Below are 18,999 nucleotides of genomic sequence, written 5' to 3' on the forward strand. Positions count from 1 at the left end.
AGATTAAGAGATAGAGTGCAAGTTCCAGATAAAGTGTATGGGAGAGAGAGAGAGGGAGGGTGGGTTTCAATGGGAGCCGGGTGTTATGCATAACACCGGCTCCACATTGATGGAGAATTGATTCCTCCAGTACTTTAAGGAGCTGGCTCATTGAGCTCTTTCGTTTACGAACGACCCATCTCTTATAAAAAGAGACCCACCGCTACCCGAAAGTCACTCCGCCTCCTCTGCTTTAGAACTGCTCAAGAACAGTCCTCAGCTGCAAACATGGCCAAGGATATGACTTTATTCTGGGGCGCCGGTTCTCCTCCGTGTTGGCGGGTGTTGATCGCCCTGGAAGAGAAGCAGCTCAGCGGCTACAACAGCAAACTTCTCGCTTTCGAAAAGATGGAGCACAAATCGCAGCAAGTTCTCGACATTAACCCCAGAGGACAAGTGAGTTCGCTTGAATCGTACACAAATGTGTTATGCAACCAATGTAAACTCAATGAACTAGTTCCTCTTTTTTTTCTTTTTTCCCCAAAGCTTCCTTCCTTTAAACATGGGAAGCGAATCATCAATGAGTCCAGTGGCGCTTGCATGTACCTGGAGGCAAGTACACAAGCTGATAAATTACTTCAAGGAGTAACAAAATAGTTACGTTAAATGCGTGGGTACTAACGTTGAAATGCATTTGCGATGTACTCTTAATTATACTTATTTTAGTGGGGTATCTATGTCAGAATTTGAAAAAAAAATCCATTTTTATGACATATTCTTTGTTCAGCTCATTCGAGTAGTGAAATGTTCACTACCCACTGATACCAAGCGCCGATACACATTTCTTAATTTTATGAAACTAATGTTATTTCATATAACGTATAGATCTTTTTTTTACCCAGTTTGCTGAGACCCTGTCTTGTGTGCCGCAAAAAATTGTCCAACTTTAAGTTTGCAAAAAGAAACATGCCTTTTTTTCTGTAGCTTAACCTGAGGTAGTGCAGGCATATATATTTTATAACTTATTATTTGATGACACTGTTTAATATTGCGATGCTAAAATAATACGTTAATTCAAATACATTAAAATCATGCACATCATTTTGCAGATTCTAATTATTTTAGGATAGGAAAATAGGTGTTTTTATCTTCACTGTATTTTTATATTAGGTTACTATTTGAATGAGTTTTTAGTGACCAGGGAGATGTATTTTATACGGATAAAGGGTTAACTTGGATGCATTTGTGTGGCTGATCGCAAATTAATTGGTTTTCAGTTATTTTTTATCGTCAAAATTTGCTTGAGATACTAGGAATGAGCTCTATGCAAGAACCAATTCATCTTTTGTGTAGTATCACTGTATAACAAAATGTTCTCTGATGTTTTTAGGATCTTTTTTTTTTCTTAATTCCACTCGTTGGCATCGCTGAGCTGTCACTTTGCGGATTTCGTAGTCGACAATAGTGTGTGAAATTTGTTTTTTTGTCAAAGTACTCTTTTGACCTGTTTATTTTTAGACGCTCATTAAATTTAAGCTCTCAATGGCCAAATAAAACGATGTGGCGGGCCACATTTGGCCCACACATACATGTGATGTAGTACATCATAGTTTCATATTTAATGAGGATTTTTTGGGGGGCTGCGATCGCATTTAAATATTATATATATATATATATATATATATATATATATATATATATATATATATATATATATATATATATATATATATATATATATATATATTGAATACAACACACAGTAAAACTCGGTTGATCCGTATTCAAATGGGCCGGAAAAATTATCCGGATAAGCCGAAGTCCGGTATTCTCAGACCCCCTGACCTCAAAATGATGTTTAGTAGAAAATACATGAATAACTCGTCTGCTTTCAATTGAACGTGAGTTCACGCGTTTATATCCACACAGATAAAATGATAATTGTAGCGTGTAAGAACGGGAGTCTGAGGCGGAGTAATAAATGTCGGAGTTAACGGGGGCTTTATTGACATAGCTCTTCAAAACAGGGCACAACAACAATCCCATGTTGCTATCTCTCAAACAGGAAGAAGGGGCAGCGCAACTTCCTAACCTGTCCCACCCACTGGAACTCTCTAATCAACAACAGAGTTCCGTAGGTGAATTATGTAAAGCCACTACCGAATATTAATGAAACATAGAATAGAATATCGGACTATGTTTGGGATTTTTTGTGGAAAAAAAAAGCAACAATATTTTTCTTCTTCATGCCAGTGTGATTGTTACAGTATTGTACGATCTTTAAGTTTTCTTCTCATGTCCGGTCATCTCGACCCCTCATCTTTACCGACGCCATGATGTGACACTCGGCATAGTCTCTCTCAGTGTCGGTTTGCAACTTAAATCAAAGCACAATGAGATAGTCAGTTATCGATAACCGGGAAGAAGTCCCATGAAGACAAACGCATTGATAAATTCCTTTTGACTATGGACAAAAGGATGGCATACACTTTCCGGGAATGTTGGGTCATCAAGCCTCTTCCGGAAAGAAGACGTCAAAGACTGAATGTCGACATGAAATACGACTCTGGAATAAACAGGGGAAAATGCATGGGAATGAATCAAAATGATTAGGATTTTGATCCGGAATAGCCGAAGATCCGGATTATAAAATCACGAATGTGCATAGAGTTTTCCTAAGAAATACGTTCGAAATCGTCCGGACCAAACTTTTTATCCGGATTTCGCGAAGATCCGGATAAACCGAATCCGGATTCACCAAGTTTTACTGTACAGTGGAACCTCGGTTCTCGACCATAATCCGTTCCAGAACCCTGTTCGAAAACCGATTTGGTCGATCACCGAAAATCGTTTTTCCCATTAAAAGTAATGTAAAATCGTTTTAATCCGTTCCAACACCCTGAATGTTTACCACGAACGTAAACATGAAGCTAACCCAGGCTAACCGTATGTTCGTGTTAGCGTAATCTTCCATACGAAAGATTACGCTAACATGAACGTGTAAAAATAAAAATTAAGGATTATGAATAAGATTTCTTACCTTTGTGGTGGAGGGTGGGGAGAGAAAAATCATCAAAAGTTTTTCAACCTCTTCCAAAACTTGCGGCAGTTGCTTGCTTATAGCGCTAACTTCCTTAGCCGCATCACTCGATTTCACAGCCTCCTTATTCTTTACTATCGTACTGATTGTAGATTTAGCCATGCTGTATTCACTAGCAAGATCGGAAATTCGTACACCTTTCATATTTAGCTATTATGTCTTTCTTTAAGGCAATAGTTGGACGAACAACTTGGTTTTTTTTTTCACCTGTCCTGCTTGCACCGACCTTCTTTGGAGGCATAATTAGGGGCTAAAACACCCGTATGCCGCTCAGCATCGCACCCTAGCGTACCGGCGTTAGAACTCCGATTTTTTTGACCGAACAGCGAAGCAAGAATTTCTCGAAATTTTTGGTCGAACACCGATTTGTCCGAACTGAGAGGCGTTCGAAAACCGAGGTTCCACTGTATTTATAATATATGTCAAAGCAGTGCTAGTTGAATTCAAGAAATATCTTTGTTCAATAAAATGACTTTAAAGACTGAAAACTACATAGCAGCACGACATCACCTAGATGACCTTTCTTAAATGCGAATGTTGTTTACCTTGGTGAATTATGAACAGAACGAGTTCAAGGAGCAGGGCAATAAGCTGATTCCTTCCTGCCACGATGAACAAGCCCTGATGTACCAGCGCATGAACGAGGTCACCGCACTTGGCCAGAAACTTGGTATGCAAAGAATCTCCGCTTCATTTTTGTGGGTTTTCATCCGTTGGTTGATTACATCTTGTTATTGTTAAGAGGTTGAGTGTCATCACATGCTCTCTCCTATGAGGGAAGTTCATTACTGGAGGGCCACCCCGAGAGATTTGGGCTGTTCAAAAACACATCATGTGCTCCTGGCAAACCCTAAACAAAGCCTCTTGTTAATGTTAATCCTACAAAGGATCATGGGTGAGCAGCGGTGAGCCAAATCATAGGACAAAAGTATTTTTTTGAACCGGTGGAGGCTATTGCCAACATTTGAAATATCATTCTAAAATGATCTATTTATTTAAGGGATACAATCTCATATCGAATGCTATACATTAATGGTTCTATAATTGGGTTACTTAAAGGCACTTAAAGAGGTACGAAGATTTTAGAATGGAGCGACACGACACTTGGTTCTTTAAAGTATTTTATATTGACAGTGTGCATTGTTGAGAGCCTTCTTGTTGTAAAAATCGTATTTCATTAAAAAAACGAGGTTGATTTGAATAAAAAACAAAACTAAATAGTCATACTTGGAGAAAGTAGTATTTGAATTGTCATTGAAACTTGAACTGTATTATTTTGTGACTTCAAATTCTGCAACAAAACAGATTTAGGTGGAATCCAAAACCCTATCACTGCACACAAATGTAAATGTTGTGACTAATAGTAGGTTGTTAACTGAAATTAGAGTAGAGAAGCAGTCATTAAGCTCAAATAGAAATAAAACACAGGTAATAAAGCGAAACTAAGCAAACTTACGATTTCTCATCTGACAACTTAAACCAACTCAGAGTGTTATTTCACTCTGATTGATGTTAAATGTTGTATATTGTCTTGTCCATTGCTCATTAAATTGCCGGCTTTTGTTTAGAATAACTTTGACTCTGGTGTTTCCTCTAATAATTTTACTCTTTAAACCAGGTTTTTGTCCCAGAGCTGTTTTTTCACTCTGCTAAACGGCATAATTAGTATACGCAGATGGCCATACTTTCTGCTCTGGCAAATTTCCTTTGTAATTACCAAATAATGCATTTTTTTATATTGATGGGAATTGCTTTTCCTTTGCCTATCTAGGTTGAAAAACTGGTAAAACAAGCATGGAATTAAGCAGTTCTTATCATGAATAGTCTGTGCACAATTGAGCAACAAAACAAAGTTGTTTGATTCACAAATGCGTAGTTCAAATGGCTGAAAATCACCTTTATACTAGGAGGGTGAGTTATGACAAAAACAAAACTTTAGAGGTAGTCAAGAACTCCCTACTTTTGACGGCACAGCCCCCTTTTCATGGTTTCTTAATTTCCTGATGCTGTGAGGTTTTGAGTTTTTCCTTGCCCTCATGTTGGTTTTATATCAGGAGATGTAGTCTCTACAGCTCTTTGAGACTTAATGTGATTAAGGGCTATACAAATAGACTTGACTTGACCTGACATTTATTTTACACAACAGGAGCTTCACTTAGAGGTAGCTTACATTACCAGCTCAGTAGCCTAGATGGTAAGGCGCCCGCTTTGAGACTGGTAGGTCGGTGGTTCGCGCCCCGGCCGAGTCATTCCTAAGACTTAAAAAGTGGTCGGCGGCGCCCTCTGTTGGCTGCGGCTGCATCGGCTCGCTACAACGGGTCAGGTGCAATCGACATTTCGTTCTGTGTACATTGTTACACAGAATGACAATACAAGGAAATTATTATTATTATAATTATTATTATAACTGTCCGACATCTTGCTGCTAAGGGCACACAAAAACATAAAAAAAGGGTGGGGAAAAATAAATATTTGAAATGAAATGGTTTGTTTTGGTCAATTTGAGTCTCGGTAGTTCCTTGTGCTTTTTAGCATACATTTTCGATTGCACGATGCCATACAGTGACATCTAGTGGGCAAATAATAAACAATGCACTGCAGGAAAAAAATGATTTCAACATAAATTTAGCAACACAACTTTTTTTTTACATACCTTAAAGTAAAAAATGTGTAATATTCGACCAATAGATGTCGCTGTATTGTCTAGTGTGACAAAAACAAGTGCTCCAAAGCATAAGGAAGAATGCATACTACGGAAACTCAAAGTGACCAAACCACACCTTTTTTTCACTTTTTTTATTCTCAACCTTTTTTTTTTTTTTTTTTAAGTTTTTGTTTTTTCTTCTTAGCAGCAAGATGACGGGCAATCATGTCAACTCCCATTAGGTACAATATTTCTCGACCTACAAGTATTTTTAAAAAATGCATGCTTGGTCATGTATTATTGCCTTTGATTCAAAACAATACTGTGTGTTGTTGTTGTTGTTTTTTTTTAATCAATTAAGTTTTTGTCAGCACTAGAAGGGGCTAAATAATACACAATACAATACACTGTCCCTTTAAAAAAGGTGTGCTGTTAAAGTGCAGTGCTATCAAATACGACAAATCTTCTCAAGTTTACTATGCCAGTATATAACAATTTACAAAATGTGGATTATCTATGAAAACGACAGAAAAAACGTTCATTTTCATATTGACAAAGTTGATGGTGCATTAGTTTTATCTGCTGGACACTTGCAGTAACAGCAGGTTTGATCAGTGGTTCTTTTTGTTATAGAACCATTTTGACTTTCAAATGGCGTTCTTAAACACGACTTCATAAAGCATTGTAAAAATCTGTAAACGTCGTCTTTAAATTCTGAAATGTGATTTTCATTGTTTGGCAGCTTTGTGACTAATAGTAGGTAGAATGAGTATTTCTTGTAAATACTACATAATACATTTTAATTCTTCTAGTAAAAAACAAACAATAGACAATTGACCATTATTGAAGGATGTTTCATAAAATATCAAAACAATTAGATTATTTTACTAGAATAAGAGAAAAAAATGAAGTTTGCGGAAACAATGCAATAACTCGAAATAAAAGAACACCTCTGCTCCCTGGTGGATCTTTATAATTACGCCATAAAAATGTTATTGTACTAAATATTGTGACCAAAATAGTTCTGCATCCTACCAAAATGTCGCCAATCCGGTTTGTTCTGAGTTATTGTTAACATTTGCAGGTGATGTTATCTACTACGAGTGGAAGGTCCCGGAAGGAGAGAGGCACGAGTCTGCAAAACTGAGGAACAAGAAGACTCTGGGGGCCGAGTTGAGCCTGTGGGAGGGGTATATTGCTAAGGTAATATAAGGATAGAATCTATTCTCCACCTAACAATATATTCGATTTGAAGATTTAAAAAAAAAAAAAAAAAGAAAGAAAATCTCAACTGCTGACCAGGCAATTACCGTATTTTCCACACTATAAGGTGAACCCCCAAACAATAGTATTTTGTCATATATGTGGCATACTGAGTAAAAGGTTTATGGAATTTTGTTTTGTGTATATATATATATATATATATATATATATAATAAACTGATGTTGCAGATAATTGAACCCTGGTAGTAGCAGTGAGGGCACCAAAACCTAACCACTAGTGATTCAAGTGACATACAAAAAGGCATTAGATTTGATCTCATTATCACGGTAGTTTTAAGGTGCCAACATTTTTAGAGAATGGAGAGAACAGAAAGATAGAAATAAACTACATATCACCATGAGGGAATCAACTCTTTGGTGTATCTGATGATGAATCGGAACAATACCTTTTTGTATGTTATCTGTATCACTAGTGCTTCCATTGCATACAATTCTTTACGACTTTGGTTGGCAATGTTTTTTTGATTGACCAATCATTGCACAAATTCGGTAGTATACTGTAAAACTTCTTGTAGTAGCGTACACGTATAAACAATGTGTGCATTTCCATTCTTTTTTACTGTATTTTGACGTATATGATTACACACCAGGTTATAAGGTACATTTTTTTTTTTTTTTTTTTTTTTTTTTTTTTTTTTGTGTACCTTCAAATCCGGAAATTGCAGTACTTTTGGCTGTTTTTCAGGGCCCAGGACCTTTCCTGGCAGGAAAGAGCTTTTCCCTAGCTGATGTGATTGTTTTTCCGAACATCGCCTATGCCTTCCACTACGGGTAAGCGGTATTAAAGAGAACGGTGGCAATGCACAGTTTGAAATAATGACATCAAAACTTGTGTTTACAATCCAGGGTGTGTCCTGAGCGTTTCCCTAAACTGGCTCAGTACTACAATATGCTGAAGGATCGTCCCAGCATCAAAAAAACATGGCCTACCAACTGGACGGACAAAAAAGACCTCCTCAAAGATGTCGAAATGAGTTAAGATTTCCTACGGAGTACTCGCCACATTTAAAGGGCCCTAACTTTGCTTTGCACATCAACTTATATTGGCTTCAAAGCTTTTGTAGTGTTCTGTACTTTTAGTGGCAGCTTTTGTGCTTTTGTAAGACAATAAAGATTTTGTTCAAATACAAGTGCAGTTTGAGTTGATTTGTGACACTTTGAGGTTGTAATGGCAAATCTTTTTTTGCACCCAAATATTTCAACTAAAAATATCTCTCGAATCAAAACCTTTTAAATAGTGTGATTAAGTGCTTTACAAATACAGTACATATGAATTTACTCTCTGTACAGTGTGTATTATTAGACCGCTAGATGTGGCTGTATGGTGTAGTGCACGGGTCCAACTTTTTTTAAGCATCGAGCTACTTATTTTTACCAATTAGCGCAAAGGGCCCCCAATTTGGTATGAATTCCTAAAATAGCAAAACTAAAATGCAACTTCATTGATAGCTAGAAAAGTAAAAAGCCATCTGAGTAGCCGGTTAGAAAGCTGAAAACAAAGCTAGATATTCAACTAGAAAGGGGTCAAAAATGTTGCTTGATAACTAGCAAAAAAAGGAAAATGTTAGCTAGATGGCATGCAAAAAAAATTAAAAAGCCAGCTAGATTGCTTGTTACACAGCTAAAAAGCCGGAAGTAGGAAGATAGCTAGCTAAAAAACTGCACTTTTTGCACATTTGCTGGATCAAACCCCTTAATTGGAATTTAGTTTGTTGAATTTCCTGTAAAATAAATCAATAAAAAGATGAATAAAGAAATTTGTTCAGTACAAATAGATTCTAATCTCAACTAACTGCTTTACAAAATGCCTGAATAGATTTTTTTTCGGGTCCATGAAGCCCATGAACTGGAATTGTATTCACTGTGAAAGGGAGGGCAAAAAATGAAAAGAAATTTGGTGTAATTTGAGCACTTTGAGTCTCCATAGTCTGTACGGTTCTTTGTGCGATGTAGCACAAAACATTCAGTGGTCAAATACCACACTGTCTCTTTAAAAGAATAAACAAGCTGCCAAAACATTAATAATCATATTTGAGAATGTAAAAAGAGAATTTTCAGATTTTACGATTGTCTTACCTCGCAAATGGTTAAGCGGTTTCCTTATTTTAAGTACTTTTTCCGCCAATCCTGATGGAAAAAAATCTTAAAATTTGCAAAAAAGTATTTACCATGTGCTATAATAGACAATATTGGTAAATGGTCTGCGTTTTTATAGCGCTTTTCAAGTCAATGAAGACCTCCCAAAGCGCTTTACAATGTGCTTCACACCTACCCATTCACACACACATTCACACACCAATAGCGGCCATGCAGCCATGCAAGGCGCCTACCTGCTTATTGGGGGCATTAGTGATTCAGTGTCTTGTCCAAGGACACTTTGACATATAACACGGAGGAAGCGGAAATCGAACCTGCGATCTCTTGATCCCAAGACGAGCGCTCTACCTCCTGAGCCAATGCCGTCCAATATTGTTGATACAAAGGATTTTCTTTTTTTTTTTAAGAAGCAAGAGAAAGCAGAGCTGCCAAACATTGAAAGTACTTTGGAATGGATTAAAATAATTTTCATATAATAAAAATGTTTCCATGGTAGCATTTCAGCCCACCATTTTTAAGTAGGGGCAGCACGGCGGCGCAGTGGTTAGCGCGTGTGCGGCACAGTTCTGAGGTCGTGGGAACCTCCTGAGTGGGTTCAAATCCAGCTCCCGGCCTTACTGTGCGGAGTTTGTATGTTCTCCCCGTGCTTGCGTGGGTTTCCTCCGGGCACTCCGGTTTCCTCCCACATTCCAAAAAAACATGCATTTCAGGTGAATTGGCCGGTCCAAATTGTCCCTAGGTGTGAATGAGCGAGTGAGTTGTCTGTCCCCGTGTGCCCTGCGATTGGCTGGCAACCAGTCCAGGGTGTCCCCTGCCCATTGCCCGATGATTGCTGGGATGGGCTCCAGCACCCCCGCGACCCTACTGAGGATAAGCGGTGCAGCTGATGAGATGAGATGAGATTTTTAAGTAGAAAGTGGTTCTGAGACAAAACTGCACACCAAACCTGTTGTTACTGCAAGTGCCAACAGATGGCACTAATGCACCATAAATAGCCACGGAAATCTCATTATTGTCAATTACAAAAATAAGCATTGCTTGATTTATTTGCTTATTTATTGATGTATTTACCTCGATATGTATAGTTTTCCTTTTTAGAAAAAGGAAAACTATAAATTGTATGTTGTATGGTGCAGACTTGGAGCCTGAACGCAGATTTGAGAAGGAAATCAAATGTTTTTGAGATGAGGTGTTTAAGGAGAGTATGTTAGGAGTGACAAGACTGGATAGATTGAGAATTGAAATTGTGAGACAGAACTGGAGTAGTAGTGGAACTGAGCAAGCGTGTGGATAAGAGAGTACTCTGTTGGTTTGGACACACGTAGAGGATGGATGAGGAGCGAATGTTGAAGAGCATCTACAGAGCAGAAGTAAATGGAAGGAGACCAAGAGGGAGCCCGCGATTGACGTGGATGGATGGTGTGATGAGTGCATTGCAGGAAAGAGGTCTAAATATAGTGGAAGCTAGAGCTCTTGTTGGTCATAGGAATGAGTGGAGAAGTGTTGTAAAAGGATAGTGGAATGTTTGGACACGTTCTAAGGCAGTGTTTTCAACCTTTTTTGAGCCAGGGCACGTTTTTATTACATTGGAAACATTTTCCGGCACGCCACTAACCAAAAATGTTGTAAAATGACACCTAACAGTATGTTTAATTACAATATAATTTATAGTACCCCCAGTTTTTTACAGCAAAGGCACTTGACATCGACATAATGTTTGTAGAAAATGATTAATAAATGTTTTATAAAATTTTAAATTTTAAAGTGACATTGGATAATTTCTCACGGCACACCTGACGATCTTTCTAGCATCCTCGTGTGCCGCGGCACAGTGGTTGAAAATCACTGTTCTAAGGGATGGGCAGGGCACCTGTATGATGCGGCTGGGGTAAACCAGTGAAAGCTGTCAGGCCCTGCTGTTGAACAGAAGAGTGTGTTGTGTCACCCTGACCCGAGTGACATGGCCGCTTTCTTGTGTCCCGTTTCATCTGGATGGACGAAAGCATGACCAACTTGGGTGACGAGGTGCTTAACTTGTTTGGGTGTTTGGGCATTTGGGTTGGCCATGGTCCAAAAAAATGTGCGTGTGTTTTTTGCTACTTTTTCCCTTTTTTTATTTTCTTTGTTTGCAGGCAGGCAGGCAGACAGGGAGGCAGGCAGACAGGCAGGCAGACAGGCAGGCAGACAGGCAGGCAGACAGGCGAGCGGGCGTACAGACCAGACAGACAGACAGACAGATAGACAGATAGATAGATAGATAGATTTTAAAAAATGTGTATTTTGTAATTTGCTAAAAACTGGCTTAGTGAACGACAGAAGATCTGTAGTATTTGGTAGCACTGTTGACATAAATATACGGAGATTTATCATGATGTTGATAATATAGATGACATCAATTGTTTCCACTCGGGAGACACTTCAGTTTCATTGATAACCAGTAATGGATGTAACCGATGACTTTGACCAATGTTTTTACTTGATTTGGTTTAACATCAGGAGGGTGTTGTAATGAAGCTCTGTGCAGTCCTTTGGGACTTTTAATGATTGAGGGTGATTGAAATAAATATAACTTGACTTGACTTAAACAGAGTTCAATGGACCAGAGTTTTTAGCATTCTTCCTCTCTTAACATGACTCTTGCTTCATCCAAAATGGTAGTGAACATTGTCCCAATCAATACATTGTAATATTTGTGTTTTACATGCAAACATTATGCAACCACGGGTTCTCAGGGTTTGTAAGGTATAAATAAGGGACCTTCAGATGTTGCGATTGTTCCGTGGACTCACTGACAACATGGGAGCATTTCTCATCCTCATGTGCGTCCTCTCTATTGGCAGTCTATCCTTTGGCCAAGGTAAAACCGTCTTGTCATTTTCAAGCCACGTCGGAATTAGTCATATGCATACTTGTTTTGTTTTCTTTTCCTGCCACATTTCTACAGACTGCCAAAGAGAGCTTTTGGAAAATATAGATTTTCCAGGAACAGACATCACATCTCTGCTCTCTCCTGATGTGCACCACTGTCAGCACCTTTGCACGCAGCACCCGTCTTGTCTCTTCTTTACATACTTACGTGCTGAGTGGACAAAAGATGCCAGGTAGGAATTCACATTTTAGAAACAAGTTCTACTGAAATGTGGATCAGTCCGTATTAAGTATGTCTGTGAGATTTCACGTTATGGAGGCCTCACACGGAATAGCCGGTATCCAGAAGATAGTTTAATCTGTTTTCAATTTTAAGATGAAGAAAGGACAAGAATCGTGTCTTGCTTCTGTGATGGCATCTTATAATGGTCTCAAGAAATCAGTACATAATATCACAACACAAAAACAATTGACAAAAAAACGTGTCAAGTATTCTTGTTTAACCTTCATGAAATGGCATAAACACATCAGCAGAACTTAAATTACACTTTGAGCAAAATTTGCTTTTTATAAAGAAAGCAAAATAAATTCTCAGGAGCTATACAAAACGTCAGGAAATGGTCGCCACACCGCCATTTTACGGTTTTGACAAAAATACCATAAATACCCTTGTTTTGCCCCTTTCACAGTTTGCCTCGCGATTTTCCAGAAAAAACCCCAAATCCATATTCCAAAAATGCCCCACAGTCTTTGTGACTAATTTTTAGTTGTGTTAAACATTTTACGAACCTTTTTTAGGGCGAAGAAAACGTGTCTTGCTTCTGTGATGCACCCTATAAGTCGTTACACAGAACACAATTCACAAGCGACACTCTCCCTCTAGTGGTCAGCTTTGCAAACCTGCACCCTCCAAATCAAATTTGGCTTCTCTCCCATATCAACAAAAAAATAACACCTTAAAACTTGTGAACATAACATAAATATTTTAGGTGACACGTATTATGGCCTTCATACGTGTACATGATTACAGTAATCCCTCGAAAAGTGAAAATCCGCGAAGTAGCGACGCCCCTTCAAAAATGCTTAAAAAAAAAAAAGTATATATATATATATATATATATATATATATATATATATATATATATATATATATATTTAAATTCTTTTATCTTATTATTATTATTTTTTAGACCTGTAAAGCTCTGAACGTGGAATCACGAAGTAGCGACGCCCCCTTCAAAAATGCTTAACCAAAAAAAATAATAATAATAATATTTTTATTTTATTATTATTATTTCTTTAGACCCGCAAAGCTCTGAACCAGAGAAAGTGGAACCGCAAAGTAGCGAGGTCCCATGAATGCTTGTGTTCTGTGTTACACAGACTATTATATGAAAGTGTATTCTTTAAATACTCATAGGTCAAGAAATTTGTATTTATTTTACACAAACTGAGGCTCATATAGAGGGAGCTGACATAATTGTCTGCCATCTTGCTGCTATGGGTATATGAAAGCACCAAAAACCATGAAAAAGGCTTGTGTAAAAAACTGGAAGAAAAATTAATTTGTATACCCTGGTGAAATCTTTTTTCAGCAAGGTAAACCTTTACAGTATTATACAGCGGCATTGCAGCAGGGGGGGGGGGGGTATGTTCAATTCCAGCTACCGGCCTTCCTGTGAGGAGTTTGTGTGTTCTCCCCGGGCTTGCGTGAGCTAATGGGCACTCTGGATGTCTCCCACTTTCCAAAAACATGCTTGTTAATTGGTGGGTCCAAATTGTCCCTAGGTATGAGTGAGCATGTGAATGGTTGTCTGTCTCTGTGTGCCCTGTGACTGGCTGGCAACCAGTTCAGGGTGTCCCCCTGCCCTCTGCCTGAAAATGTAATACAATTTTGTGAAATAAAAAAAGTAATCCTCAAAAGCCACTTTTTCTGGTTGTCTACTTAATAGGATTGACCAAGTGTGCCACAGGAATTGAACTTTGAACACTTGGCCAATCATTCACAAAGTTCTAAAGTTCAAAAACTGCAACCTGCTCACTTTGTGTGAGTAGTTAAATAACTCCTGGGCCTTTTTGTAGGACCTTCTACTGTTACCTTAAATCTACACCCAGTCGACAACCAAACGTTCAGACCCCCCTTCAAGGTGTCACGTCTGGATATTCTCTAAAGCCTTGTGGCCCGAAACCAGGTACAACAGTAGTTATTATACCTAATCTCCATCAACTGAGTAACTAACATTTTTTTTAACTGTCTTTGCTGCCAACCAGATCTTTGTCTGCCTAACGTGTACCGCAATGTGGACTTTTTGGGCTCTGACTATCGGACTTTGTTCACGCTCGACCACGACGAGTGTCAAAGAGTGTGCACTGAAGACCCCCATTGCCAGTTTTTCACCTTTGTCAATGGAATGTTCACGCCTGAAAAAATCAGGTAAACTTTGGGATGTTTAAATCATTGTGTGGATAAAACCCAAACCCTGTTTGTATATGCTCAATGAGTGGTATTACATGAAATCTTGATGTTAAAGCTATCCAGTCTCTTGTGCATGACATCAACAATTTAAATTATTACCCCTGGTATGCTGGGAGCATGGCTGCATAGATAAAAAACTTACAGAGAGTAATCGACACAGCCTAAAAAATCATTGGCTGCTCTCTGCCCAGTCTGGAGGACATTGCCGGCTTTCGGTACCACAACATGATGAAGGACTCCTCTCACCACAGCCACCACATAGTGGTCCCTTAAAACAAGGATGAACAGGCACTGAGACAAGTTTCTTTCCTGGTCCATAATAACTTATAGGTAGTTACAATTGTGGAACTGGTTCTGAATTTGTATACTAAGAAGGACAGCAATGCTGTTTGATTTTTGCAATCGGGAGATGGAATAAGAGCTTGCTCTGTCACTCCACGCATCAGCCCGGTATTGCAGTACCTCCGGGAACGGTGCATTCGCACTGATCGCTGCTTGGCTCTGTGGCTAGGACCTTGACTCAGCCTCTTGGCTGAGGGCAAGTGTCTCGGCCCCTTGGCTTTGTAGTGTATTATGATTTGACCGATAACGGATAAAGGATAATTGATAAAGAATATAGAACAATAAATGTTTCAAACCTCCCCCAACTCCCCCCCCCCAACTATTATTTGTGTGTCGCGTTTGTATCTTGTTTAGAAGTAATTCGTTTTAGGATTTCTGCATGTGGATTGCAGTTACCTCAAATTACCAAAAGAAGAGGCCAAAGGTCAACTCTATAATACATCAATCAGTTTCATTATTTTTAAGGAGTTGGTGGGTGCGTTGGTGGCTGGGTGGACGTTTGACACAAAGAGCCGACATTTTTAACTGTGAGAGTCAAAGAGCCACACCACGCACTGACCTGCCATGACAGACAGACATACACACACAATTAAAAACATTCTATCCCATAACACGCATAACCTAACACATAACACTATTTCCGTTTCGCTTTGCCATTTTGACCATGAGGGTAACAGTCTGCACGCTCATAAAATGTTTACTTAATTTCCCGGCATTAGACGTAACAGTCAGTTATGTGTCCGGAGCAGCATAAAAACAACAAATCTGACAAATCAATTTCGAAATATTATTTATTATTTGTTATTAACTCTGATGGATTCAAGTGTGTTTTAAAAGGGGAAAAACTAAACATGAGACGAGGCAAAAAGCCACAGTATAGAGAAAATATGATGAGGCAAAGAGCCGCATTCTGATTGGCCAAGAGCCGCGTGTTCGCCACTCTTGTCCTAATCACTAGGGTTGTACGAGCTACACACTCATTAATTCACATACCATATATTTGACAATGAATTTGATCCAAAACACACATATTAATTGATATAAAGTCAACTTCGTTTATTCAAACTAAAGTCACTATTCTTGCAAGAGAAAACTGCACCTACAACTTTGGCCAGTCTCCAAGCACTACCCTGTAAATCATTTTGCCCATTTGTCCTGACATTCTCTTATCTCTTTTTATTATTTATAGAGTGCCATGTTTAATCTTGTTACCAACAATCTACACTACATTGTTACCAATGACAATAAACAGAATCCTAATTTGAATATCTTTTCCCAGGTATAAATGCCACCTGAAATACAGCTGGTCTTTGCCAAGGACCTTAAAAGTAGATCGATTAGCACACGTAGTGTCTGGCTTCTCGCACAGTGTCCAACTTAGTCAGCCCTCTGACACAGGTGAGACAAAAAAAAAAAAAAAAATACAACATGAATTTATGTATTCCTCGCCGTTTTACAATGTCGTGTTCTAGTCTGCTCATCGAAACTTTTCCCGGGCACAAACTTTGCCGGAGGACCTTTTGAGTCGCACCGCGCCGGCACGCCAGAATATTGTCTAGCATTGTGCTCCGCGCATCCACGCTGTACCTACTTCTCATACAACAGGTATTGCCATGAAAAATGATTTCAGGTTTTCTCGTACAATTAACACATGATTTATTTGTCTCCGCAGTAATACTCTCACCTGTGATCTGAAAAACAACGTGAATGAACTTGTGATGAGTGCCCAAAATGGAATCACTTCTGGAATTTCGACGCACTTCTGTCAACAAAATACAAGTTAGCATTGTCTTTTTTAAACTGACCTCAAAATTGAATAGCTGTGCTACTTTAGTGTAGTAATTAAGGTTCAATGAAGAGCTATAATCTAGATCAGGGGTGTCAAACAGGCAGCCCGCGGCCGCACCAGGCCCGCTAAGGGATTGAATTTGGCTGGCGTGACAACGCTCGGAGAAGCACAAAGGAAAAACGAGCTGCAGGTTAAAATATGTCCACTTGATGTTGCTTAAGCCAGGTGCCTCTCATAAAGATGCGGTACTTGTATTTCTTTCTCTCTCTCTCTCTCCCTCTCTTTCTCCCCCCTCTCTTTCCTTTTCTCCCCTTTTCTCTCACACTCTGTCTTTCTCTTTCCCTCTCTGCGTTTCTCTTTGTCTCTTTCTCACTCTGTGTCTTTTTATGTTCTTTTGCTTTCTCTTCACTTTTTTCTTTTCTCTCTCTTTTCTATCCCTCTCTCTCTCTCTCTCTCTCTCTTTTGCTTTTCCCTACTCTCTTTCTCTCCTCTTTTCTCTCCTCTCTTTCTCTCTTTCTATTTCTCTTGTGATTTCTTTCTTTCTCTTTCTTTCCCCCTCCCTCACTTTTTCTCTTTTTATCTCTTTTGTTTCTCATGTTCTCTCTCTCTTCTTTTTCTCTCCTTCGCTCTCCTTCTTTGCCCCACCCTCTCTTTTTCTTATATCTTTCTCTCTCTTTTTCTTTCTCTCTTATCTACTAGTCTGGCCCACGAGAGAATGTTTGTCCTACCGTGTGGCCCTCGAGTTAAAATGATTATCCAGATGTTTTGAGGAGCAGTTACCTTAGCAATAGCAACATAAGTTTGTAAAATGAGTTCAACTGAAACTCTTTCTTAACAGGGACAGTGTGTTTTATTTGACCGCTAGATGTCACTACGGTATAGCGCAACCGAAAACGAGTGCTAAAAAGAACAAAGAAGAATCCTAACTACGGTGTCTCAAAGTGACCGAAATGCACCATTTTCCTCTTTTTTTCCCAGCTTTTTTGAGGTATTTGCGTATCCGTAGCAGCAAGATGGTGGATGTTTATGCTAGGTAAAGGTGCATATAAAATAAATTCACAATTCTTGACTTATTTTTTTAAAAATACATGTTTATATAATAGTTTATTATTTTTGCTTATTTTTTAAATAAATATTGTTTTTCAATTATGTTTTTTACCACTAGGGGAAGCTTAGTAATTACACAATGTCCCTTTATGTGTTTGCGTTCTATTTGTATTTCATCAAACATGTTCTCATTGTTTTGGTAACAACGTAATCCGCTGAAATTCTATAAATAGGGCAGGGAAAATATGACTCCTTAAAATATTTTGGAAAAAATGAACCTATTTAAAATAGATAACGAAACAAAAGACCCACTAATGTTTAACTTTATTCACAACTAGGAGGCACCCAATAATACACACCCAAAAAAATGACAGTGGCGCAGTGGTTAGCGGCTGTGCGGCACAGATCTGACGTCATGAGATCGAACCTCCTGTGTGGAGTTTGCATATTCTCCCCATTGCGTGGGTTTCCTGCGTGCACTCCGGTTTTGTCCCAAATTCCAAAAACATGCATGTCAGGTTAATTGTCCGGTCCAAATTGTCCCTAGGGGGAATGAGCGAAGGGGTTGTCTGTCTCTGTGTGCCCTGCAAATGGCTGGCAACCAGTTCAGGGTGTCCCCTGCCCACTGCCCGAAGACAGCTGGGATGGGCTCCAGCACCCCCGCGACCCTATCGAGGATAAGCGGTGCAGATAATGGATGGATGGAAGAATATATCTGCTGGCTTTGAATTACCATACAAAGTGAAGCTTTTTCTGGTCATGTGCTTCTGTGCGACAGATTGGGCCAAGACGGCTCTTGAGGGGATCGATTTCCAAGGTTCGGATATTCGCTTTGAACTGATGGATGACGCAGAAACGTGCCAGAAGACATGTTCCATCGATCAAAATTGTCAGTTCTACACTTATGTTAAACAGAGTTTCCCGGGCTCTGTTCACAGGTACAGTATAAACATTTATAGTCTGTCTATTTCACATTTATGCATGCACATGTTGCGATTTTATTTTGTTTTTCCTTGCCGTCATGTAAATGTTGGATCATGTGGTTATTGTTGTCGGTGCAACCTTTAGAGACTTTTGTGATTAAGGGATATACGACTCAATATGAATTGACTTGACGTGTTCTTTCCGCTAGGCGTCGCTGCTACCTGAAGCGTGTCATTACCATGCCAGCACCTCCCAAAATCAACAAACTGGACAATGTGATTTCTGGATTCACTAAAAGGGGCTGTTTTTAGATGGAGAACCCCTGTTTCAGTTGTCTTGTTGCCTGAGTCATGTGCCTCTATCCCTGGAACAAATAAAAACATTTTTTTCCAAACTTGTTTGTTGTTCTCGATCAAAGTTCAAGGCTTTTGGCCATGCAATGGTCAGTG

General features: G+C 39.0%; 2 protein-coding genes and 1 pseudogene across 2 annotated transcripts; all 3 read left to right on the forward strand.

The window, feature by feature from the left end:
* Positions 1–201: 201 nt before the first annotated feature.
* On the forward strand, positions 202–8,137 carry LOC148371191 (glutathione S-transferase A-like). The gene is made up of 6 exons (XM_088329122.1): positions 202–435; positions 526–591; positions 3,644–3,749; positions 6,808–6,926; positions 7,693–7,778; positions 7,854–8,137. The coding sequence occupies exons 1-6, from the start codon at positions 268–270 to the stop codon at positions 7,984–7,986; spliced, it is 678 nt and encodes a 225-aa protein (XP_088185248.1). The 5' UTR covers positions 202–267; the 3' UTR covers positions 7,987–8,137.
* A 3,660-nt stretch (positions 8,138–11,797) lies between these two features.
* On the forward strand, positions 11,798–18,944 carry LOC148371192 (coagulation factor XI-like). The gene is made up of 9 exons (XM_088329123.1): positions 11,798–11,961; positions 12,049–12,205; positions 14,055–14,164; positions 14,244–14,406; positions 16,070–16,188; positions 16,263–16,395; positions 16,463–16,569; positions 18,405–18,564; positions 18,759–18,944. The coding sequence occupies exons 1-9, from the start codon at positions 11,868–11,870 to the stop codon at positions 18,859–18,861; spliced, it is 1,146 nt and encodes a 381-aa protein (XP_088185249.1). The 5' UTR covers positions 11,798–11,867; the 3' UTR covers positions 18,862–18,944.
* On the forward strand, positions 14,768–14,932 carry LOC148371193 (U2 spliceosomal RNA; annotated as a pseudogene).
* Positions 18,945–18,999: the final 55 nt, after the last annotated feature.

This window comes from Urocampus carinirostris, chromosome 2 (genome assembly GCF_059441175.1).
Source record: "Urocampus carinirostris isolate Australia breed hairy pipefish chromosome 2, RoL_Ucar_1.0, whole genome shotgun sequence".
In the NCBI taxonomy this organism is placed as follows: Eukaryota; Metazoa; Chordata; class Actinopteri; order Syngnathiformes; family Syngnathidae; genus Urocampus; species Urocampus carinirostris.

Bases quoted from the DNA above. Each gene is read 5' to 3' on its own strand.
- LOC148371192 (XM_088329123.1), top strand. From the start codon at position 11,868: ATGTTGCGATTGTTCCGTGGACTCACTGACAACATGGGAGCATTTCTC. The intron at 14,407-16,069 runs GTAAACTTTGGG...ATCTTTTCCCAG, and splicing joins TTCACGCCTGAAAAAATCAG to GTATAAATGCCACCTGAAAT. The intron at 16,189-16,262 runs GTGAGACAAAAA...GTCGTGTTCTAG, and splicing joins TAGTCAGCCCTCTGACACAG to TCTGCTCATCGAAACTTTTC.
- LOC148371191 (XM_088329122.1), top strand. From the start codon at position 268: ATGGCCAAGGATATGACTTTATTCTGGGGCGCCGGTTCTCCTCCGTGT. The intron at 436-525 runs GTGAGTTCGCTT...TTTTCCCCAAAG, and splicing joins ACATTAACCCCAGAGGACAA to CTTCCTTCCTTTAAACATGG. The intron at 3,750-6,807 runs GTATGCAAAGAA...TAACATTTGCAG, and splicing joins CGCACTTGGCCAGAAACTTG to GTGATGTTATCTACTACGAG.